The 26,151-nt window shown below is 40.3% G+C and overlaps 1 protein-coding gene across 1 annotated transcript in view; it reads right to left on the reverse strand.

The window, feature by feature from the left end:
• The window catches only part of LOC117547688 (kelch domain-containing protein 8B-like), a 339,181-nt gene that overhangs the window by 11,519 nt on the left and 301,511 nt on the right, over positions 1–26,151 (reverse strand). Inside the window, exon 5 of the mRNA XM_034218459.1 lies at positions 21,546–21,647. Coding sequence (XP_034074350.1) covers positions 21,546–21,647 — 102 coding nt within the window. The remainder of the gene's footprint in view (positions 1–21,545; positions 21,648–26,151) is intronic.

Below are 26,151 nucleotides of genomic sequence, written 5' to 3' on the forward strand. Positions count from 1 at the left end.
CCATACTAGTGGTGGGCTCTGCTCTGTACCTGTGTATGGCTCTGTCAGGCTGTACCTCTTCCTCAGATTCTGAATCTGAGCCCACCTGCAGAAGAATGTTCATTTTCTTCTTGGGTGGCCCATCTTCAGTGTGTGGAGATATTCTGGGTGGTGAACGCAGCATGCCTCCAAGTGTGGTCTACACCGCTTCTCTGTCTGTCTTGGGCAGGCTCTTTAAGTCTTTAAAATGTGGATCCAGTGCCGTCGTAGTCTTGAGCCATGCATTGTTGGTGTGTTCTTGGCGGGAGGCTAGGTCTTCCTTGAATTTTGCCTTAAATCTCACCACATATGCAGGGTAGTAGTTATATTCATACCACTTCAATCATATTAGTATGCATAAAAAGTGACAGGTGGACCCGCCCCCAATTATGCTAATGCGCTAAGTCTCGCCTCCCTTTGTTCGAGGTGTCATCACACGTAGGTGTGAAATGCCCCCCTGTAGTAGCGCCTTTGTTGTCTAATCCTTTGATGTGAGGGTTGAGGTGTTATAACATGCAGGTGTGATATTGCACCGGCATGTTATAAGCCTCTGATGTTAATCTAGGTGTTAATTAAGGCAGTCTCTTTGAAGTTGTGCGTGAGACTGTCTCGCATCCTGTCCCCTCACACCCCTGCCTCCCGCCCCTTCCTGTCACACCCCCCATGTGAGGGATGATGTGTTATAGCGTGTAGGTGCGATATGTCCCCGTGTAGTACAGCCTTTTGTTGTCTAATCTAATTAGCCTTAGATGTCTGTCCTTTGATGCACCCTGGCAGTAGAGCCTTTGTTGTCTAATCTAATTAGCCTCTTATGTCTGTCCTTTGATGTGAGGGTTGAGGTGTTATAACATGCCGATGTGATATTTAGCACCGGCATGTTATAAGCCTTGGATGATAATCTATATGTTGATTTAGACAGTCTCTTTGAAGTTGTGCGTGAGACTGTCTCGCACCCCAACCCCGTCCCCTCACACCCCCTGCCTCTTGCTGCTTGGTTGAAAATGATAGATGAAAAATTACTTTTTAAAAAGAGTCAAACAGCGAGGGACATTATACTGGTGAAAAAAACTCTCAATTCTACAGATGACTCTCCCCACTCAACGAAATAAGTCCCACCCCACTCAGCAAATCATCTAAAACGAAAGACCCCACTAAGACGACCGTTGAAAACTAGCCATGGATCTGAGAAAAACCAAGTCTGATGTAGCCTACCCTTATTATCACCAGGATAACGGATATGGGCTTAATGACTGGATGTTACAAAGTAGGGGGGAGGATGTTCCCAAAGAAGAGCTCTCCTCTATATCATATCCATGTAAGGTCTTTAGGACAAAAGAGGACTATGATAACATGACATATGAAGAATATCTTTCTTTAAAAGATGGTATTATAGATAACCTTTATAGAAACAATATATCTCATACCACTCGCCAAGATCGCAAACGACAATTAGCAGAAAAGAAAAGCAAAAGTAAAGAAAACCGAAGAAAAAGAAAAATGAAAAGGAGAAGAAAAATGAAAAGCAAACGCAGAATGCGAATGAAAAGAAAAGGGGCAAAAGGACGGAAAACGAAAAAGACAAAAAGAAGGAAGGTGAAAAGAAAAAGGAACAAAGTGAAGAAATGTCAACTAACTATAGAGGATGGTGTTGTAGAGCCATTACCGGATCATAATAATCTTATAGATCATCTACCGCTAACCGACTGCTGCGAATGTGTTGAACAAATACCAAAAGCAATGGCAGAGCTTTGCTTCAATATAATGAGAGAAAAAGCGCGATACTATGGAATTGCCCAATTTGGCAACAGTGCCAGAACATGCATTAAAAGACTGTTGAAGGATCTCTATTCTAGTATCGGTTGTCATTACATCGAAGGATATGCCAAAACGTGTGACGACATAGACAAAGCTTTTGAAGACAATTATATGGTACCTGTCCTTACAGCTAAACAAATCCTACGCCAGGTATTCAACAGACCACAAGAAGCACAAGAAGCCCCAGAAAGGATTACATTCAGAGCTAATAACGGTGAAACCGAAGAAGAAGCAAAGCAGATTATAATCGTTGCGGGTGAAAGGATAGAGAATTTGCATGTGATGTTAATGCATTTATCTGATATAAAAAATGCATTTGTTTACTTCCAAGAGACCCCTAAACATCTACTTGGGCAATGTGAATTGAACGATAAACCGATCACTGTAAATGAAACGCGGAGAGAAGCAGCAGTGCAAATCGTTACGTCTATTACCTTGTATGGACTACGACATTAAGATTTTCTTTAAAGGCACTTTGATTTTAACGCTATTTCAGTGGAACAATCCAGTTTTTGTTAACATCAAGGCTTTTTTCTCTTTTCTTGTGTTACTAAGATACTTTTAGATACAGTTTGTTGTCTGAAAACTTTACAACTGGTAGATTGTCAGTCACTGTGTAACACTTTTATTTTCTTAACGTTTTGTGATTTTAACACTTATTTATTGACACTAGGCAGATTGGCTTTCAACTGGTAGAATATGAAGTACTTTGTAAGGAATTTGGTTTCTTTTAATGGCCTAGGCAGATTTAGGCTTTTTTCTCTTTTCTTGTGTTACTAAGATACTTTTAGATACACTTTGATGTACTGTATGCAACACTTAACAACTGATAGAATATGAAGTACTTTGTAAGGAATTCTGTTTCTTTTAATGGCCTCGGCAGATTTGGGCTTTTTTCTCTTGCCAAGATACTTTTAGACACACTTTGTGGTATGCAAAACCTTAAAACTATATAATGAAGTACATTGTCTGATTAGATTTTTTCTTAAAGACTGTTTCTCTAAAAGGCAAGTTTGTGATTGTAACACTTTTTACTGACACTCGGCAGATTTGTATGTAATTCCCTCACAAAGGAACTGTAAGATACACTTTTTATGTATGCAAAACCTTAAACACTCAACTTTGTCTGAATACATTTTCTTTAAAGGCACTTTTGATTTTAACGCTATTTCAGTGGAACAATCCAGTTTTGTTAACATCAATGCTTTTTTCTCTTTTCTTGTGTTACTAAGATACTTTTAGACACACTTTGATGTATGCAACACTTAACAACTGGAAGAATATGAAGTACTTTGTAAGGAATTCAGTTTATTTTAATAGCCCTTTTTTAACAAAGAGTATAATATGAAGTACTTTGTAAGGAATGGGGTTTTCATTAATGGGTGCAAAACTTTAGAACTGGGTAAAATATTCATTAATTTGTAAGGAATTGAGTTTCTTCTTTTGATTTTCAACATACTATTGTACACAATGACTTTTCCATATTTTCTTTTTTTCTGACAAACTATACTTTTGACCATGTGGGAATGGAAAGATAAATGAAAGAAGGCGGATATATCCATTTAACATACAGTATGTATGTTTATTATAACATTTTTCGGCGTGTCAAAATGAAAGACAGCCCACACACCTATCAATCATCAAACCGTGGGGTCTTAATTCATTACGTGTTGATTTCTATCAACGGGGGAGTACTTCAGGAAAGTCGGGGGGGGGGGGGGGCTAGTGAAGTACTTCGTGACCACAGAGTGTGAACGTTGTGATCAGCTGTTTTAGCGCAGTTCTCCAGTGAAGGGGGGGAGTCTCCCTCCGCAGCCGGCTGGCGTAGTTTTGGCACAATTCCGTTGTATAGACCGACGTTAACAGCAGGCAGCCCTGTCTGTGCACACGGAGACCGACTCTGTGGTACGCAAATGCGCTTTGTGACACAAGTGACGGTACGCATTTCAGATTACGCACATAACCTGCGTACCAGTTATGTGTTACCTGTACTACAGCAAAAGTATTCTCCGTCGGGACTTCCTGCAACAACACCACGCCGTTATCTTGATTCTGATTGGCCAGAAGACATTATCAAAGATGTTCTATTGAGAAGACGATCACTACGTGACAAGTTTTCAAACCCGTTTCTGGTCTTCGGTATTTCCAGACAAGTGGCTACTGAAATAAATCTTACTAACTGCTGTCTGTGCAATTTACTCCGCGCGAGTTGGCGGACTTTATTTTGCTTACTTTAACATAATTTTTCATGGTGGGACTAAGCCATTTCTTGGTATGGGTGTAGCCTACCCCAGCCATACCCTGGCGCTGCCACTGGTGGGATGTATGGGGCGGGCCATTCTGCACATGCGTTAAATGCGTTAAATATTTTAACGCAATTAATTCAAAAAATTAATTACCGCCATTAACGCGATCATTTTGACAGCATTAGTATTTATACATAGAGTTCTGTGCTAAGTGTGTTAGCATTTTTTCACTCAAGGCTCAGTTAGACGCTTCTTGTGAGACTTGTGTTTTGTTTCGGTAAAAATGGTTCATATCGTCTGAGTTTCTTCCCGCTAATCGGGTATGACACATGAATAGGTTTTTAAATGATAAGAAGCCCTGAGACACAGTTTCGTCAACAAACAAAAAAAACCTGCAGCCTCAGGTTACCAACTAAAGTGATGTTTGAAAAGGTTTCACAGAAATGTATTGATGGGGACCTATTATGCTATATTTTAAACATGTATTGTAGGGCCATACCTACGCAAAACATGTCTGTGAAGTTTTTTGCTTACCAAAAAGATCACCCATTGTAGCCATGCCTCATACCCCTATATTCTCCTCTATTCCAGCCCTGTTCCAAAAAGGCTGATTCTGTGACCGTAGCTTTAAAATGAACAGCTGCTGCTAGCCACGCCCCTTTGTAGCATCACGCAGCTTTCCCCTGCTAAGAGAGTTTGCTACCGTGATTAAATGCCTTATTATGTTCCAAACCACTTCAAGCATTATTTTTGAAACATATGGAGCTCAAACGTTTCTCTCTCGCAGGGTTTATCACAAGGACATTACGTTACATGCTCTCTCCAGTACAGTGTTAGCTCTGAGTGTTAGCGATGCTTGCTAATGTAAACACAGACCATATTACTACCAAAACACGCTGCGCATTGTTTCTGATACAGCACATAGCTTGATATGTTCTTTCTTAAGTGTTTACCACTAGAACAGTGAAACAGTGACATTTGTTACATCCAACTCACAGGTTTATCATTGCTTTGAGAAAAAAGATTATTAATTTACCCCTTTTAGAAGTGAAGTTAAGGCCCTGACACACCAGGCCGAAATCGTCCGTTTTCGTTAGTCGGACGACGAAGCGTGCCCTGTCGCCCAAACTCAATTTGGTGTGTTCCGCACCGTCGGCCGTGACACACCTTATTTGGCCTTTCATGCCAAATAATGGCTGTGCGTCGGCCAAATAAATCACTCTGATTGGCTGTTCAGCTAGCGAATCAGTGCATGAGAAGCGAAACGGTTGCTTGAGAATGTCTTCCACAAGCAACACTCCAATGGCTGATAGCTCCAGTGCCGTATGAAACATGATTTCGATGGACGAGAGTGAAAATGGAACGCACACGCTATTTGTTGTTTGTTAAGATCACACAGTCTGTTCTTCTTCTCTGTCTTTCGTTTGTTGCCTCTTTTGAATGACGAATACACACTACCGCTGCCTGCTGGTAAGGAGAGTTATTGCCACTCACGAATGCGCAGTTCGTATGTGCTCGGCTGAAGTCTTTGCGGTGTGTTCCAGTGCGACACATGGCCAAGACACAGGAGAACATGGCGACGCAACAGTCGGCGTCGGCGAGTTCTCTGGTGACTGCTTGGTGTGTCAGGGCCTTTATGGTTATTTGTTCTGGGAATGTCATTTTCGAGCCTGGGACCAGAAAAACAAGCTCAGGGCGTAACAGGTTAAAGGGGCTCTGTTATGCCTTTTCTAATGTGACATTTAATGTTAAAAAAGCTCTTAATTTTCCTGCTACTGCCTGTGCTGCAGCACCTCTTTTCACCCACTGTCTGAAACCAGAGCGCAGTCTGCTCTGATTGGTTAGATCTGGTGTGATTTTTCAACCGTTTAGAGATGTCCAGAGGGGGGGTTGTGTGGGAGAGAAACTCCCTCTGGAGGGAACACAGGGATTTTAGCCTTTGCAGACCATTTACATGCACAAAAACCTATAGAACAGACTACAGGAAAGGGAAAACCCCTAAAGGCACAATAGGCCCCCTTTAATTGTGTTTCAGCTTAACAGCAGTTATCTGCAAATTCTGTGTCCTCTTTTACTTTTCTTCTATACTTTCTATAAGTGTTACATTTTGGAATTCTTAGACCCAACCTCAACACTAATTTCCTGATACTTCAACAAAATATAAATGTACGTTAAACAAAAAAACAAGTCAGTATTTCTCTTGAAATCCTGGTGATTTAGGTAAGCTTCTTGTAAACACTGACATTTATCTGGCTGTAGTACTGTTTTTTCACAAGTTAAATGCAAAGTAGCAAAAATAGATAAATTTATTTGTAATTATTAAAGGATATTAATTTCATGAATGAATGGATTTAGTTTGTACTCCAGGGAAGGCTGACAACCATATTACAAGAGCCACAAAGCTTGTTTTCGAATATCATCTACGTCTACGACATTTAAAGTCTCACCAGGCATTCCTCTCCTTTCAAAGGTCTGCCGTGCGTCACTCTCCTCCCCCCCCCCTCAAGTGCAATGCTCACTGTCATTATACATAAACCAGCACTAAGTTATTGCCGTTTCCATGGAGACACACATCACAGCAAGCGCCTGTTGAGTGTATGCTGTGTGTTAGGAAGACTATTACCATCATTTTGTTGGAAGAACAAAGTGCCGAAGGAGTCGGCCTTTTCAAAGCAATCTGGGTCTTCTCAGGCCTCAGACACACCTACCCCAACGTGTGACAGCACTACCACATAAACACTCTCTGCGCTGCTCTTTTGGCTCAAAGGCTTCCTGTCGCTGCTTTGATTCATGGCCAACAACCATCATGACAGTTCTCCTCCTGCATTCCGCCCCTTCTCTTCCTGACCTCCATTCCTGTCCTCTATACTTCCATTATTGTTTGCTGTTGTCTCAACTGTTTTCTCTACTAACCGAATACTTTTCTTTTTGTATTCCTCACCTGGCTTCTCTTCTTACCCATTTTTGGTTATTTCTTAAAATAATACTCTTCGACTGTATCGCCCTTAATGTCAAGTGGGGGCAAGTTTTACAAAAGAAAAGCGAGCTCTATCCAATTAAAGCTGGTACCAAAGTTCTCTCCAGAGGGAGTTTCTCTCCCACACACTCCCCCCCTGCCTGAAACTCCTCCATTGGACTCCTTTGTTTACTTCCATAACATAATGACATCATATGTAAAAGTCCAACATATCCAACACATTGTACATGATAGGCTAAGGGGTTGATCAATCACAACAGAGCCGGCCATCTAACCAATCAGAACAGACTGGGCTCTAGTTTCAGGTGAAAAGAGGTGCTGAAGCACAGGCAGTATGAGAACAATAACGATTTTTTTGAACATTCAAGCATGCAGACATGTCACAGTAAAGGCACTAAATACAAATATGAACCTGGACATTTGCATAATATGTCCTCTTTAAACTGACTCTTTTATCCAAATTGACTTAATACTGTAGACTTGCCTATGGAAGCAACTGGGGATATGCTATCTTAATTATAAGGACACTTTGACATGTTGGTTTCTGGGACTAATGATCAAACCATTGACCCTTTGGCCCTCTGATTGGTAGACAACCATTTACCCCTTGAGCCACATTGTCCCTACACAGCAGGGACGTGGCAAATAAATGACAAGAACATCACAACTGCAGTCGACACTCTTGGAACTTTGTGGACTGTTCACATGAGACACAGAGAAACAAAAGTTGTGATCTCCAACTATGTGCCTGAAAACACCTCACACACATGGCGGTCAGGTATCATTTAGAGGCCTTCTTGTATCAGTGAAAATGTAAAGCTAGGATAAGATAAAGATAATTGAAACCTAGAAGATTAGACCTCATCACAAAAGCTATTTCCATTCATTTAAACAGATCTTGTTCATCTTTTAAAACATAGACAAGATAGACATGTAGATGTTCTGTTGTTTTTATGTTACATGTGTAACTAATGTCCTGCAGGTCACCCTTGAAAAAAAGATCTTTTGATCTCAAGGGGCTTTCACCTGGTTAAATAAAGGCTACAAACAAACAAATTGGAGTGGTGAGGCTCGACAACACCTGTGGTACCACCAACCAATTTTCATGTGCTCCTATAATGAGAAGGAGTCTGACCTCGTCTAGGATCTGACGGTAATAACTCCGCATATAGAAAGGCTTATGCTCAGAGCTTTCAGGATGATGCTTGTGTGGAGGTGGGGCTTTGAAATGATAAATGCAGAAAGTGAGGTGAGCTGGCAGCAAAGAAAGTAAGCAGAGCACTTAGGTTCACCAGCATGATTAAAACTGCATTGCTGTGAAAAGTGTCATGGCTGCCTGTACTGAACTAATTTAGCGTCATTAATTTCAATTATGAAACAGGAAGCAACTTAATCAGAGGCAAAAGATTAAGAGTCATTTTTTGTTTTCCACTCGCCAAGATCAAGCTGCATCTGACTTAGTCCAACTCAGTCTAACCTTATGCCAACTAGTATTAAAAACGGGTGTGCACACTATTTTAGCTGAGATAGATAGGATTTAAGAGGCCCTTTTTGCTTTCCTGTAGTTTGTCATATAAATTCTGTGCATGTCAATGGTCTGAAATGCTAAATCCCTCCAGAGGGAGTTTCTCTCACCACCACTCCCCCCCTGCCTGAAACGCTTCCATTGGACTCCTTTATTTACTTCCATAACATAGTGACATCACTATGTAACACTGCTGCTGCTGCTATTGACTAGCGCTCCAACACATTATATGTGACCTGCTCTATCGAAATCAGTCGCATTGACCCGAAGACACATTTTGAGTTGTATACACTGTTGGAAAGAGGAGATTCCTAGCTTTCTCATGAAATCAGGATTGTTGTTGTACTCCAAATATGTTGTTGTACTCCAAATATTAAGCGAAATATGTCACATTATATAATGACTATCACCGAGTCATCATTTTGAGAAAAAGGCCTTCAACGTTTTCTCTTCTTTGGAATTAATCGATCTGATTGATTATTAGCAAATGATCAAAATACTACGGAGGGAAGATATTTTCGTTTGGATTACTGGTCTGGGGGAAGCTCGCGATTGTGTGTGTGTGTGTGTGTGTGTGTGTGTGTGTGTGTGTGTGTGTGTGTGTGTGTGTGTGTGTGTGTGTGTGTGTGTGTGTGTGTGTGTGTGTGTGTGTGTGTGTGTGTGTGTGTGTGTGTGTGTGTGTGTGTGTAATTTTGCGTTTGTGTGTATTGTGTTTGTTTCCCGGGGAAAACCCTCAGGAGAAACACCAGCTGTTGTTATGCCTGCTGTGACGTTAAATTACTCCGTTCTTCGCTTGTAATTATGCCGTTACAAGCTTCAACGTTGTATTTATCATCTGAATTTGCCGAAACAAGTTTAATATTCCGAAAGCTAATACTTTGTTTATTTGAAACCAGATGAAAACAAACTGTAATGGACCCTGCCGTGTTATTTATGATTACTACACGCCTTACATTCATAATGTCAGCCGGAGGGAGGGGGGGGCGGCGCTGCGGAAGAGCAGATTGCGAGTGAGAGGTGCCTGTCATCTTCCCTTTACAAGCTTCAAAAATGTATTTATCGTGTGATTTTGGAAATAAAAGTTTCATATTCTGAAAGCCAAGACTTTGTTTATTTAAAATCAAACAAAACACCCGAACCCCGAAAAAATAGTCTTTTACGTAAATCCACGTTTATTTTTTAAATGAGCCGTTGCGACTTCCGACTGATTTCGATAGAGCGGGTCACATATGTGATGGGTTAAGGGCGGGACATTTCTGGCACATCTCTAAATGGTTGACTAAACACAACAGAGCTGGCCAGCTAACCAATCAGAGCAGACTGGGCTCTGGTTTCAGACAGAGGGTGAAAAGAGGTGCTGCAGCACAGTTTGAGAACAATAAAAATATGCAAGCATGGAGACATGTCCCAGTAGAGGCACTAGATACTCATTTATGAAAATGAAGAGAATATGTCCTCTTTGAATGAATGGAGGTTGAACATACGTTAAGGGCAGGTACAATTGATAATGTCATTGTCAAATGTCAATCAAAGTCACCTGATTGATTGATTTAAATTATTTATGAGTGATAATAAGAATGAAATGATCCTCTGTTTTATGATTTAATATTCCCGCCACTGCAACAATTCTACTGTAAGATTAGTGAATCAGGCTTCTAAAAGGTTCCTCTCCAAAAAAAGGATTGTTCTTAGAACCATCAAAACACTGGAAAATTGCGTGATAATCATAATCAAAAGCCTTGGCTAGATCTACAAAGATAACAGATTAAAGCTGCTTTATAATCAATAATTCACTTATATACAGTATAATAAGTAACTATTACGTATACAAAGACAAGCATCATAGTCTGTATTGTATACATTTATATATGTGTGCACTGACATATATATACACACATATAGCATAACTGCTTGTGTTTGGGTCAAATCTGATCGATTTACTACTTTCATCAATCATAACTTTTTTGTTTTACATTACATTGCATTTAGGCTTTATGATATCCCTCACAGTAGACATTTGACCATATAAAATTGCTGATCACTGCTTTCATTGAATTGTGGATGATTTAGTCAACTTTATAACACACACACACACACACACACACACACACACACACACACACACACACACACACACACACACACACACACACACACTATATGTGTTTTCCCCCTTTATGTGCCCATCCCCCCATGTGAATCACACCTGGCACACACACACACACACACACACACACACACACACACACACACACACACAGAACACTTTGACACATTTCCCGCTCTTATGTGCCCATCCCCCCACATGGATCACACCTGGCACACGCAATACATGTTCAGTGTCTACTCTTTGTATATGTACTGCAGTTTTTCATGTATATCAGTAGTCTGATACAATATGTACAGTTTGAAAGGGTGTTAAATTAAATGTTGTGATGATTAATGGTTTTTGTGTTAATGTATAGCAGTTAAAACAGGACCGGTCAAATTTGACCGTGAACACCAAAGTAAGGGGGGGAAAACGAAGACAACAGGAGGGTTAAATATGCTCTTTGGTCCCTGTGAGTGTATTTCCTCTTTTATTTCCAAAGACAAATGGCAGAGCGTTGGAAATATGTTCTAAACCTGCCATGACTCACAAGCCAAAAATAGACTCACAGCTGACACTCGCACAGAGAAAAGAAAAACATATCTTCCTCACTCTCCTTCACTCTGTCATTGTCATGTTGGCAAACACAGATAAAGACACACACACACACACACACACACACACACACACACCACACACACACACACACACACACACACACACACACACCACACACACACACACACACTGCACTGTAAAAACAGTTCCGATGGTGAAGTCAACAAAACAAAACAAAATTATGTAATTTACTAGCCCTAAATTAGTATTTTTTTAATGTGCGTTTAAATAAGTAACACTTAAGCAACAATGAGAACATGTTTTTAAGAACTCATTAATTTGTAAATTGATATCACATTTTCTGAACTTTCTTATAAATACGTTTGGAAAACTTAATAAAAATGCTTTTGTCAACGCCACGGTCTTGCCACCCCTTCAAACGAGAATACCGCGGTGTGAGACTTCCTGTTCCTCTTTTTCTTCAGCAGTTGGACACGTGTTTGCGTTGGATCCTCTTCAAACCATCGTAAAACAAGTAAGCATGCCACCTGAGTTATTAATTACTGCTTTTTAACAAGTGTTATTTACTTTTCTTGAATTCACTGTTTTGAACGAAACATCGACATTTTAATGCATGCCAGCACCATTACTGCTGTTAAAGTTAGACTCAGCCCTGTCGTCCTCATGTAGTCTATTTTTTCGCGCAAATGGTGTTGGGCAAAGTATGCATTAGGTGCTTACCAACACAATTCTGTTAAAAGTGGTTAAGTTAAGAGTAGCCTACGTATTAAGAATCAACTCTGCAAACTGTTGGCCGGGCACCGTGATGCCGCCGCGGGGCTCAGAGGCTCTCCTGCCGTGCATGTTGTGCGGTAAAATACCTCAGCTAAAACTATTCCCTACTACTTTATAACCCAGCGGTTATGTAAGAGTCAGTCATTAATGCGCCTATTTCATATTAATTCCTCTGTATGTATTTTGCCGTTTGTTTTACTGTGAGCAATGAATTATCTTTCTACAATCTTAGATGTGTACCAAATTTAAAATCATAGTCTGCAGTTACAGCATTGAGTTGTTATTATTCAAAATTAAGTGCAAACTATATTTTTCATGCTTATGCAACGCTATAGATGCAAATAAGGATGCTCCGATCGCCAATTTTGGGGCCGATCGCCGGAATCAGTATCGGCCGATACCGATATGGGCCTATGGGAATCTTCCATTTAAAGTGATGTTTAAAACTCAGTTAATGGGGCTCATTCACTGGTGTTAGAAATTCAAATCAATGTTTTGATTGCATAATGTACCTTAAATATACCGTCAGTTTAAATGCTATTTTATTCTGGAAAAAAACGGAAGTTCTCAATACCAAGCTTTTATTCTGAAAATCCTTCATGACGACATCCGGGACTACCGTCCATTAGTATCATTAAAGTGGCTATTGACGCCGTTAACATGGATTACATATAAAGTTATGAAAGAGATAAGGAGGATAAAAGGTATGTGGAAGTAAGCAATGAATGTAAAATGTCGAAATCCTCCGTTTAACGCGATATCGGACACAGAAGAACGAGGGGGAAGTCTCCTACGTCACCACAGCCCCCAGAGAGGAGGAGCAAATAGCCAGCAAGCGGGAAGGACGAAGGCTTGTGGGTCCTCTTCTGGTCGGCCGACCACAGAGAGGCCGACCACCCTCTGGAACGCTCTCCCTGCGGAGATACGCAACATCCCCACACTTGAAGCCTTCAAAAGGGCCCTCAAGTCCCATCTGTTTGCCAAGGCTTTCGGCCCCTAAATCGATCTGTTGTTCTGTTTGTCTGTCTTTTGTTTTGTTATGTTTGTCTTTGCACTATTACTTGTGAAGCGACCTTGGGTCCCCTGAAAGGCGCTATAGAAATCGAAGCTATTATTATTATTATTATTATTTACATCCCTCTCTCTGAATCATATCCTGCTTGTAACATTACCGTGCCATTTAATTAAAGTAACATTTGAACCTTCTCAGAGACTCCATTTAGTCTCCTTTTAAAGCTTCTCTCCTGGACGCGAGAATAACGAACACAGCATAACAATTGGAATGACCCCGACGTGATCTTGTTGCACCGGGAGAGCAGTTGCAGTTTTCAAAGAAGTTTGAACAATGCTGGCAGACATACACTCGGGCCCATACAGAAAGGTAAAGAAGTACCTGTTTATTCAAAATCTTCAATAGATTACATAGTGAACAATAGGAGTGTGTGTCTGTCTGGTAAGTTGGACTCCTGAGAATGACTGCCTAAATTAATGTTAAAACAGCCTAAATTCATAAACATAGTTATCCTATAACACGTGGCGTTGCTTTGTTACAAGCAGGGTGAGTTCAAATGACTTATTTTTCTTACATTTAACCCTGCATGCTATTCGTTTGTCTGTTATTACATGTCGGCTTGAGGCCAATCACTTCAATAAGTGTCTCTTGTTACGTTTTAAGTTAACGTGAATGGTTTTAGGCCATTAAACAGTTGGGACTGTTTGAGGCAAGAACACAGCCACAGTTGAAAGCTGAGGAAAAGGCCTGAAAAGTTTGAAGCTTTCAGTGGTTATTGTTTTCTGTTTTCAAACAGACACTGCGTGTGGATTACGATGAGAAATGAGACATTCGTGCGTTAGACAGACGATATTCTTCTGATTGTGTTTGGATAGCGTCCCATTTTGTCCCATTATAGCGTGTTTAAACAGAAGAGTTAACCATACTGGCTCTTAAAGTCAAAACATTTACGTATATGGGTTGAGGGCTATGACGTAAGGGTATGAGGCCCATTTATCATTGTACTAAATAGAAATGTTATTTGAAACTACAGTGTTGTTTTGTGTTGAATTTTCTAGACTAAAGATCACCCCGCCATTATTTCAACTCCGCTGTGAGAGCCACGAGGTGTGTTTTCAAATCCCTTTGTTCTTCAGGTTAAAGGTTGGAAAATCAGTTGCCATCTTGTCTTGCCCTCATGTTCACAATGAACCACACGGCAGTCGCCATTTCGTGAAATGATAATTGAAAGTACTTTTTACACACTCAGTCCCACTCACATGAGGCTAGGCACTCCATCTTGAGAAGGACAAATCATATTTCTTGGCAGAGTTGGAACTATAAAATAGAAAATAGACAGGTTATCTTACCGTGGGAAGTTTGGTATTTGTAGGGATCTGATTTTGGAAGTTTTTTCTGCTTGCAAGTGTGTATTGGCGGTTTTTTGAAATATTCCTGTTTGCAAATGTGTTTTGGCGGTTATGTGCTGTGTTGTTTTACCATAGTGTCATTTTCTTCCCTAGTGTAATTTTCTTCCCATTTTTAAGAAGGAAAATAAGCTTCTTCTTGTTAAATAGAGGTCAGTTTTGCAACACCTATCCCTAGTGGATTGAGCTGGAAATTACAACAGCGCACTCTGCTGGTAGTACAGAATTATTACACAGAGGAAACACCGCGTAGGGAAAGATAGCAATAACATTCTGAAGTTTAATTTTGAGTGTTTGCAAGTAGTTTATAATTATAAGATAAGAAACTTTACATAATAGTCTTTCAAATAAGACTATAGAATATTCAAACCAATTTTTAACATTTCAGATTTAAAAATGTGCATACTTTTTATCTTTTAAATTACTTTATTAATATTTTACAAAAAACTGAAATCATTAAAAAAAAATCTATAATTTAAAAAAAAAAATGTAAAACTTAAAAAAAAAAAAAACATATTTAAAGTTAAGTTCGGATGACATAGGATATTATTTATCAGGAACGAAGGTGCTAGTCAGAGGATTGGTGCTTCATCTTTGATAACTGAATAATTCCATTCACCTATTTAAGAAACATGTCACCAAAAGACACCGTAGCTTGTAGGAACAAGACAAGGAGAAGGGAGGGGAAACTTCCAGAGAAGGCAGGGCAGACACCTCCAACAATTCAAGCTCAGGAAGAACCAGAGAATGCAGGGCAGACACCTCAAACAGTTAAATCTCAGATGGTGCCAGTGAATCAGATGCAGAACCGACAACCAGGATGTTTCCGAGGAGCCACAGGCAGAAGACGTTTACGGTTTGAGGGATGTTGAATGTTATTTAAAAGATAGTGAGTAGCATATTGCATTTACACATAAAGCATCCCACAGTAGTAGAAGATTAAAACATAGTAGAACATTTAGCAGACTATTTTTGTAATTATGAGAAGGATAGAGATTACGAGTGATGTTGTTCCCCCACACAGAAAACTATTGTGTCCACACAGCTAGTGAGGCCAAGACGATGGGTTTCCACCCAAAATATGACGACGGGCACCTAGTACTCGCCCAAGAAGGAGGATCCTTACCAAGTCCTCCTGTTTACACCGACTGCAGTTCAAGGGGCGGTGATACACCTGACGTGGAGCTGTTGAGACCTAAAAACAGAAACTCGATTCTGCTGTGGTGAAGTCTGGCTACAAAGGGAGGTGTCCGATAGGGTCGCTTGTCTCAAACCAGTGAAGAAGTCAACAAGAACCCAGCAGAACTAGAGAGTGACTGTTAGCGGGTGAACAGTGACGGAGCGACAGAGACTGGCACAACATTTTCCAGCCAGTACATAGATAGACCCCGTCAGAAGACCGGGGCTGTGTTTAAAGGGGAACTTCATTTATTGTTAGTGGAAGTGTAGTTTTTTTCTTAGTCAAACAATTATGTGATTTATGGAGTCAGATTACATTTTTGTCATAAACACAATTTTATAATCGGTCTGAAGTATCTGTTTTAAGGCATGAGCTGCAGATTAAATAACATAACACTGATTGAGAGCTTGGATGAAGAAGTTGTAGATTACAATAGATTCAAGAATCAGTTTTTATTTATTTATTCTTGAGTAACTTTACTGATTTATAGTGTAGTGCGTAAGGCAATATCTCATTTTGAGTGAGGGGCACCAGCCCTTCATGCATGTCACCCTCTGTGAAAATAGTTCATATTTTCCCTCTAGTTTGGAGAAATATTATTTTATCATATGTTAAGTTCAGCAGTATCAACCAATCCTCTAATCCTAGAATTATTGAGACGCAATAGCGAAACCAGGGGTATTGTTTTTCGCAGCAACAATGATGCATAATACCATGACAAAAGCCATTATTGAAACAAGTAAACTATTTTAGGGGGTTAGGGTAATGTTGTGAATTGAGTGGCCTGTGTTCGTCGTCCATAACATACGCCTGCCCATACCATAACCCCACCACCACCATGGGCCACTCAATTCACAACATTACCCTAACCCTAACCCTACCCCTAACCCTCACACCAGATACTGACTGGTTTTCGGACCCCCCCCCAGACCCCCCAATAAAGAAAAACTGCACGTTTCAGAGTGGCCTTTTATTGTGGCCATTCTAAGGCACACCTGTGCAATAATCATGCTGTCTAATCAGCATCTTGATATGCCACACCTGTGAGGTGGGATGGATTATCTCGGCAAAGGAGAAGTGCTCACTATCACAGATTTTTTCAAATTTGCGAACAATATTTGAGAGAAATGGTTATTTTGTGTATATAGAAAATGTTTTAGATCTTTGAGTTCATCTCATGAAAAATGGGAGCAAAAACAAAAGTGTTGCGTTTATATTTTTGTTCAGTGTAATAAGTGTCACGATCCGTCACGATTTTATTTTGTATTTACGTGCATTTCCTGTTTGGAAAGTGGGACTGTACTGATAGTGGTGATTTTATTTTGGAATTCTTAGCGTGCACTTCCTGTCCTGAGAGTGGAGGTGTCCTGAGAGTGGAGGTCTGCACCGGAACTGTCCTGAGAGTGGAGGTCTGCAGGCAGACCCCTCTCGTTTTGTTTGTATATAGGGAACAGCAGAGTTCTAATGCTGCGTTCACACCAGACGCGATGCAATGTTTGGGGACGGCGCGATTACATGTAAAGTCAATGCAGAGACGTGGAAAGACGCGAATTCGCTCCGACGGCGAGCATGAAGCAGTGGACGCGGCGTGAATCACGCGATTGAGGAGATTCTTTCAACTCGAGCGTCAAATTCACGTGACGCGTTCTCGCGGAAGCCAATCAGCGGTGAGGATCTCAGCCTGCCGTCACTGATGTTCAACCAGCAAACATCAGCCGTTAGCTGTTAGCAGTTAGCACACAGAGATCACAGCTCCTCATATCTGTTCAGAAACTGGACAAAAGTTAAACAAGTACAAACCACAGACTGTCTGTGTCATGGCGAATTTATTTATGGTTTATTTATGTCTGTATAGGTCGTTGTTATGAGTGTGGAATGAGCATATACAACGTTAGCTTAGCCTGGTCGACCCAATCTCCATTCAGAAAACAAGCATTTAAAAGGTTTTTTGCCTGCCGTCTTGTCTGCAGACTTGTCGAGCATTAATTCATGGTTTTTACTAACCGGTATCAGTATGTTGTTACTTCGGCATCATTTAGAAACATGTATTACAATTAAATCACGGTAAAATATGTTCATTTTGTTGTAGTTGTAGCTCCTGAGCCATTGCGTCTTGTTTGAATGATGCGAGTAAACACAGCTGGCAGCCGTGGTGAAACTCGAGCGTTTAGAGGGAAGCGAATATTCGCATTGCGTCCGGTGTGAACGCACCATTATACAACAGCGATGCGATAGGAGCGATTAGAGCGAAGCGAATATTCGCATCGCGTCCGGTGTGAACGCACCATTAGACTAGAGCAGTGCTTCTCAAAGTGTGGTCCGCGGACCACTGGTGGTCCGTGAGCGCCCCCTAGTGGTCCGTGAGTATATTGGTAACATTTCACATTTGAAATAAATAAATACATTTAAGTTTTCCGCACTCTCGCGGGAATATCTCCGCAATGGAGCGAGCTTAAGTTTCATTCTCTTCAATTATTTTGATTGCATGATATAGCCCAGCGCAACACCTTCATCACACATGTTGCCACTTGTTTGTACCATTTTCAGGCGATTTGTAATCTGTTCTAGAAAAATGATGTGATTTTGGATATGTGTGGAGTTAGGTGGTCCGCGACTGTTTTTGTATTGGTTAAGTGGTCCTTAGTATGAAAAGGTTTGAGAAACACTGGACTAGAGCGATGGGATAGGAGTGATTAGAGCGAAGCGAATATTCGCAGCATAAGTGCAACAGAGGCTCGTGATGCACAGCATGAAGTGATACGTTGCCCACGAGTCAGATGCCGTTGGAATAACCATCAAGTAATAACCATGTGTCTCCATGTATGTTAATGTGTTGTGCTTTTAAACAAACTTGTTACTGTTTTATGAAAACTGTTTTGAAATAATCAAATTTTAATAAAATGTATTTAACATGTCCATAAGGTTCCCTTTTTTAAATGTATTTGTTTAATCCCCAATGTTTCAATGCTATCAAATATGTAAAGGGTTGGATTGAAATCAGGAAGAGTTTGTCGTATATATAGGTTCCGGCAACTCAATTGTGTTTTATAATTTAGCATTTTGCTTCTGGCGACTGCTTCTGGCGATTAGATTTATGCATGTGGATATTATCCGGCTGAACAAAACGTGATCCGCCTCTTAAATGTGTGTCAACCACAGACCTTATTTTGAGCTATTTTCCAAAATCCTATGGAGAAATTGCATTGGTTTTTGTCGAAGGAACCGGAAGGAGTTTACTTCCGGGTTTTAGGATGCGTCACTGTGTCACTGTATGCTCTTCTGGATGAATGGAATGAATATTCCCACAGACACACTCCAAAATGTTGTTGAAAGCCTTCCCAGAAGAGTGGAAGCTGTTGTAGCTGCAAAGGGGGGGACCAACTTCATATTAATGCCTGGGAATTTGGAATGGGATGTCATATAAGCTCCTGTACAGGTGTAATGTGTAGGTGGCCCAATATTTTTGTCTATATAGTGTATTTCCATATGTTTGTGGTGATGATTCATACTGTAGAGGACAAAGTACAGCAACTTTGATTAAGATAGTCAAATGGTTTCCATTCATTCTGTAGAATGTAGGGTATTCGTGTGTCTATGTACAGAAAATATATATAATATTACAGATATCCATGGCCTTTGAATCTGTCAATACATTTCATTTTATAACTTCCAGTGTGTGTGTATGTGTATTTACTGTATGTGTGTTACTTGCTGATGCATGCAGGTGCCGAGAGAGAGAGAGAGTCAATATCTGCTTAACAAGAATGTCATCGAGGACAAAAGCTGACCTTTAATTAATTTGTAGCATTGCTCATTCTCTCTCCACACTAAATGTACTTTAACAGATGCAGCTCAGTCAAGGAGAAAATGGAAAGTTAATAGAAAACTAATTTGATTGTGAGTGAGGGCATGTGTTTGTTGTGTGTTATTAATCACAGTTGTTGGCACTGACAACTTCACCGTCGGTAAGACTTTTCATTATCAGATTAAGCCAACTCTAAGTATTAGAGACACTTCAATCGGCAAAAAACAATCCATGAGGAATATTTTGAGTTACCAAGCAACGGCAATGACACTAATTGCTTCAGTAATTCTGCAGGAACGTATGCCTTGGCAGCAGGTATTGATTTAAGCCTGCTTAGCTTATAATGTCATTATAAAAAAGATGCATGGGTTATTTGGTTGAAAGGTGCAATAACCTTTATTGTATTTTCTCTTGTTAGAATTTGCAGAGAGTTTTCTAAAGTCAGACCATGTCTTTGGCTTGGACACTAGACATTTCTAATGAGGTTTGGCTAGGCTACGTATATGTTCTGTTTAGTTGGTTTTTTGTTTCTCAGCAGGATTCTTGGAAAACTACAGGCTCGATTTTCACGAATATTGGTGGAAGGGTTTAGTTTGAGCCAAGAAGAAACAATTAACAAGTTGGACCATATCTCTATGAGGGGATGGATAGACAGATTGTTTTAATTTTCATTAACATTGCGAGAAAGGGCATGTTCTTTGCGTCATGACTGAAAGAACGAGATCGCGGATACAAGCGGCCGAGATGGGTTTTCTCCGCAGGGTGGCTGGTGTCTCCCTTAGGGATAAGGTGAGAAGTTCAGTCATCAGGGAGGGACTCGGAGTTGAGCCGCTCCTCCTTCGCGTCGAAAGGAGCCAGTTGAGGTGGTTCGGGCACCTAGTTAGGATGCCACCTGGGCGCCTCCCTAGGGAGGTGTTCCAGGCACGTCCAGCTGGGAAGAGACCAAGGGGTAGACCTATGACCAGGTGGAGGGATTATATCTCTTCGCTGGCCTGGGAGCGCCTTGGGATCCCCCAGTCAGAGCTGGTTGATGTCGCCAGGGAAAAGAAAGTTTGGGGCTCTCTGCTGGAACTGCTACCCCCGCGACCCGACCACGGATAAGCAGGAGAAGATGGATGGATGGATGGATGGATGCAAGGTCTGCTAAGTATTCCTTCAACGTATTACAATGACGTAGCACTGTCATGCACAGTCAAATCTGGCAGTAAGCTGACCCATGATTGTGAGGAAACTCTGCAAAAATACAGCTGTGAAAATATGAAGGGAACCTAAATCAGTTTTTTTAAATCTGATTAAGCCAAGGCAATTTCCACAGGTAAAGAATAATCTGAACCATGACTCCAAGCTGCTTCGCAATTTAATGGCTTCTTCTTTCGGCTATGCTTAAGTTTTCCGTTTTCATGAAAATTGGGCAGGTATATACTGCTCACAAATAGAGAAACAAACCTACAACCAATCCGTGAACAGGACATAACCTTTTGACTGGAGTTACAATGGTTGCAATACTCAATAAAAGACAGTTCTCTAAATGTTTCAATGTTTCTCTTCTTATCAAATTACCCAGGATGGGAATATATGGAAAACTTGGCTACTGATTCCTGTAACTTGTCTGTTGGTCATGTCACCCTGACCCTACAGGTCAAAGCGGTCTTCCAAGAGCCTCTCAATAAAATACGCCATTTTGTTGACTCACAGGAAAGTCAGAATGCAGCCTTTTAGGAGATTTCTATACTAGAGTTTTAAAACGTAGGATTTCTAGGTCTTTGACATTGATTTTGACATTTTCTTTTATGTTTCTCCAGAGTAGATGGAGAAAACAATTAATATCTTTATTTATCAGTATAAACCGATATTTATTTCCCCTACAAACCAGATACTGTAGGAAATAAATACGAGATACATTTATGTTTTGTACTTCAGATGAAACTCTAAACCAGATGTTAGGCTTGTCTATTAACAGACTAAAGGACCTGCAACATTGGAAATCAATCGAAGGACGACTTGGACTTTTGTTCTGTCTCTCCTTCCTTTCTTTTTCCTTCTTGGGTCAAAGCACAACAATTTATTTAATTGACAGAAACAATCAAACTGAAAATGGGAGAGAAATGGAGGTGCTGACCTAGACCACCAGCTGCGATGACCCTTCCTCCCAGGCATCCTGCCACAAAGTCCGCCCTCTTCTCCCTCATCCTGGATGTTCGGATGGGTTTGATCCAGATACCTGCCAAAGATGAGAGGACATACTGTCATTCTTGTTGCAACAGGTCACTCAACCACAACAGCAAATTAAATTCATCATTGGCTAAGCATTTAAAGGAACACACAAACGAGAAATCAATACACCAATATTTAACTGTTAAACATTTAATCTCAAATATATGGGCATTTATTGGTTGGGTTCAGGCTTTTTCTCCAGATGCTTGAGCAAAAATGTGATCTCGTTCAATTCTCTGTTTTTCATAAGGTCGTGCTCTCAGTCTGTGCTATAGTTAATCCTATTTGGCCTATTTATTAGAGATTATTGGTTTTACAAAAAACTGAGCCTATCAAACAAAACAATATAAGTGATACTAAAATATTCTCAACTTGATATGCTATATTCATGAGAAAATGAAAAAAGTAAGAAAGATACATGAAAAATGTCGTCTAGTCTAGTAGAATGTTTTCTCAAAGTTTGAAGCATAACAGTGTAGGAGCTATTACTGAAGCATCAAGCCCTCCATTCATTGGAATCAATGGGCACAAACCATTGAAACAAAATACAAATAGTCCAGGGCTAGGGTTATTCACAGTGTTCAGAAATGTGATGGTTAACACAAGCAAGCTTAAAGTTAAGTTCACACAGAATGGAATGAACTAGTTCCCATCCTATTTTTTTATATTTTTTTAGTGAAGTAGTTTACATTCATATATTCCCAAGTATTTTTAAATGTACATTCTTTTTTAAGAAGAAAGCATTTTCTGTTAACTGGACACCCCAAAACAAAAGCCAGACTGACTCATTAAGTAAATAAATTGTTCAGTTAGTTGATAAACGTTTGGTTTACTTTTTGAGACTTAGATGAGAAGCTCAATACCACTCATGTCTGTGAAAGGTCTTCTCACTTCTCACAGGCTCTTTGAAAAAAGTGTGGTTCCCAAAATGCATTAGTTATGTGATTTGCTAGATTTGCTAGAAGTTTCAGCAGATTTGACTCCAAAACTGCAATCCTTGCTTTGCCTATAGTAGCCCTTGTTCTTAGAAATCACCTAAAACATCAACATTTAAGAATAACAAAGGATTTCACTGCTAGACAAAGGGAGAGAGCACAGACGTTGAAAGGAAATGGAGAAGGAGAGGAACAAATAAAAGTGTGCAGTGTAGATGGATCTGTATTTGACAGCATAACAAGCTCTGCCTCAGGGTGCCTTCACTCCCTGCCTCACCCTCCCTCGTTCCATAGATTGAAACACACTACCTAACATTAGGTTCAAGTTCAATAAGTTCAACTTTCCAACGTTTTTTCTTCTCTGCAAAACTCCTTGGCAAGGAAAAGGAAATTCAGGAATGTGAAACAAAATACACCGTAGCACAACCATTACAAATCTGCAACCTAGACATAATGCTAATTCATGCAAAACGCTGCAAATGAGCTGCAAAGAACCAACCAGTGTTCATTCTGGTAGTTTTTGTCACGCAATGCTGCAGCGCACCAGCTTAAAATTGGGTTTTTTCACTTGTGTCTGAAAAGTATGGATTTTTGTAAAAAGAAAAGGCACTTCCCCATCATCCAAAGTGGAATTGATTCCTGAAAAACACTGAGTATAGTTGAAATGACTATTTGGACTTCGAGCTTAATGCTAACTATCTTACTTTATGGTGTAAGCATGCTAACATTAGATGATGATGATGATGATGATGATGATGTATTGTCATTACATAGTACAGGTACTAGTAACGAAACGGTTTCTCTGCATTTGACCCATCCTAGTGTTAGGAGCAGTGGGTTGCCATTATGTACGGCGCCCGGTGGGCAGTGTAGGGAACGGTGCCTTGCTCAGGGACACCTCGGTAGCACATGGTCTTTCCGGGACTTGAACCTGTGTCTTGCCAGTTGCCAAGCCAAGTCCCTAAGGACTTTGCCACCACCGCCCTCAGGTTATGAGAACGAAAATAGCTTGTCATAAAAAAAAGATACAAATATATTCAAACTTGCCAACAAATACAATAGGTCTCACCTTCCATCTTCCATCTGTCAATGGTGAACAAGTGAAATGCTATATTAAAGACATGTTTCTTTAAATAAGCACTGAAATAAAGTACAGCTGAGTTTGACTGGATGTTTTTGAAGGTATTTGATCTTAAAGCAAAATGTTGGACAAATATTAAAGGTTGACCTCATGATAGCTCTAGAGGAAAAGTCAGTGGATCACCAAAATGATCAGAATTCATCCTGAGGGAGACATGAATGTCAGAACAAAATGTCATGGCTATCCATCAAACGTTTCCCTCAAAAGCACAAATGTCAACTTTATGGTGGCAAACCCCCCGTGCTGTAAGAATTCAGTTATTGATTTGGACAAAAGTGTGAAATGAATGTAATATAATACAATACATTGTGTGTCTAAATCTGAAGCTCAAGGCTTTAAAGGAGTCATATTAATCCTTTTGGGGTTTTCCCATTCCTGTAGGTTTTAGTGCATGTAAATAGTCGGCAAAGGCTAAAATCCTTTGTTCCCTCCAGAGGGAGTTTATGTCCCCCAAACTCTGCCCGCCCCCCCTGCCTGAAACTCCTCAATTAGACTTGTTTGTTTACTTTCGTAACATAATGAAATCACTATGAAAATCAACTCGAAATGCGGCGCAGCTTTTGCGGGCTTCACGTAACGCCCATATTTGCCTATACATAGTCAAAGAAACGATACATAGTCAAAGAAACGCCCGTATTAATATTCATTTTGACTGACTGCATGAAGAAGATTGCAGGAAATGACGACAGAACAGCTAAAAAGACATTTCACACCATGTCAGATTTTGGTTCTTTTGGGGAGGTCGAGATAAATCATATTGTTTGGTGGATGCAGTTTGAACCAGAGTAGCAGCATGGAGATCTGATCATCACCAAAATAAATAATTAAGTTAATGAAAAAATACACCTTCCTCAGTAAAGCCCCTGTCACACTGTCCCGAAATTGACACCCGATGGACACACGATAAAGGAAATGTTCAAATTTGGCTGTGATCGTGGCAACATCGGGCCATTCGTGAGGGCATCTAAGCCATCGTATGACCGCTGGTGGAGTTTCTCAGGCTCCGGCAGCAACTTCGTGAGCGGCAACTCAAATCGTGTCATCTTCGTATTATCATCGGTGCATTCACCCTCACTCTGATCGGGGCGAATGCCCGATGGCACCGATGATAACAAGATGCCCTCACGATGGCCTTACGAAGGGCAAAATTGACACACGAATTCAACACGAAAATGAACCTTCGCAAGGTCCTTCGACAATTTTTTGGCATGCCAAAGATTTTGGCACCGCTCACGAAGTTGCTGCAAAGCAGCAACTTCGTGAGCGGTGCCAAAATCCTGAGAAAAAAGCCTGAGAAACTCCACCAGCGGTCATACGATGGCTTAAGATGCCCTCACGAATGGCCCGATGTTGCCACGATCACAGCCGAATTTGAACATTTCCTTTATCATGTGTCCATCGGGTTGTTTTATTGCACAACAAAATCATGTAAACATATTATGTAAATAACCCAATTTGTGTTCTGTGAAACTAAAAAGGATATAATATATTATTTTGAAGGAGAGTTGACAGGAAGTTGTTGTTGCTATGGAAACAACATTACGGAGAAAACGTAATATATTCTACATATAAAGACGGATAAAGTAAAGAACAAAGTCTGAAGATATCAGTGCAGTATCATAGTACTTTAACATAATTGTTTGTGTTACTTTTGTTGCAGTTGTATGTCTTAAATGTAATGTAAATGTTGCCTTCGTGTGTGGTTCGGGGCCATCTTCGTGCGAAATTCACAATTCCATATTCGTGTGTCCATCGGGAGTCAATTTCGAGACAGTGTGACAGGGGCTTTAGAAAGTGTCGGGAGGATCCCTGCGGATTGGAGTAAATTAATTTGAATTTTTTTATTTGGTGGTTTGTGTTCCAGCTGTCAATCAGCTGTGTGCAGCGTCTCCACTGCAGCCCGTCTTAACCCCCCCCCCCCGCAGCAACTATATCCCCACTTAAATTAAATAAAACAAATGTGTTGTGTTATATCAGCTGCCAAATCTACCAAATATATGGTGTTCTTAGTTTCCATACCACCTGTGTTTTATGAGCGACTTCTCAAGTCTTAGCAAACGGCATAACACACGATTAAACGTGATAGTATATAAAACCATGCTCGTATCTATACAACCTATAGAAAAGCAAAACGGCCTCAGTTTAGACGTAATTCTGTCCTCCTGCTTACCGCATCATTTATGAGAAAACATTTCATAACATTAACACAACATATTCGAGGTGGTTTTAAATAACATTTCCGTATTTATTTATTTCTCCAAGTTATGTTTTTGTGTGCAGTGAGGAGTCTCAAACAGGCGTTTGTTTAATCATTTTAAGATTGGCTTTAAATATGCAAATTAATTCTTCATATATGATACATGAGAGGTAACATTTTATTTATGGTATTATTTCCACATATTCCTCTCCATTCTTCCTTCTGCCAACGGTGTCGC

The sequence above is a fragment of the Gymnodraco acuticeps genome, unplaced genomic scaffold (genome assembly GCF_902827175.1).
Source record: "Gymnodraco acuticeps unplaced genomic scaffold, fGymAcu1.1, whole genome shotgun sequence".
Classification (NCBI taxonomy): domain Eukaryota; kingdom Metazoa; phylum Chordata; class Actinopteri; order Perciformes; family Bathydraconidae; genus Gymnodraco; species Gymnodraco acuticeps.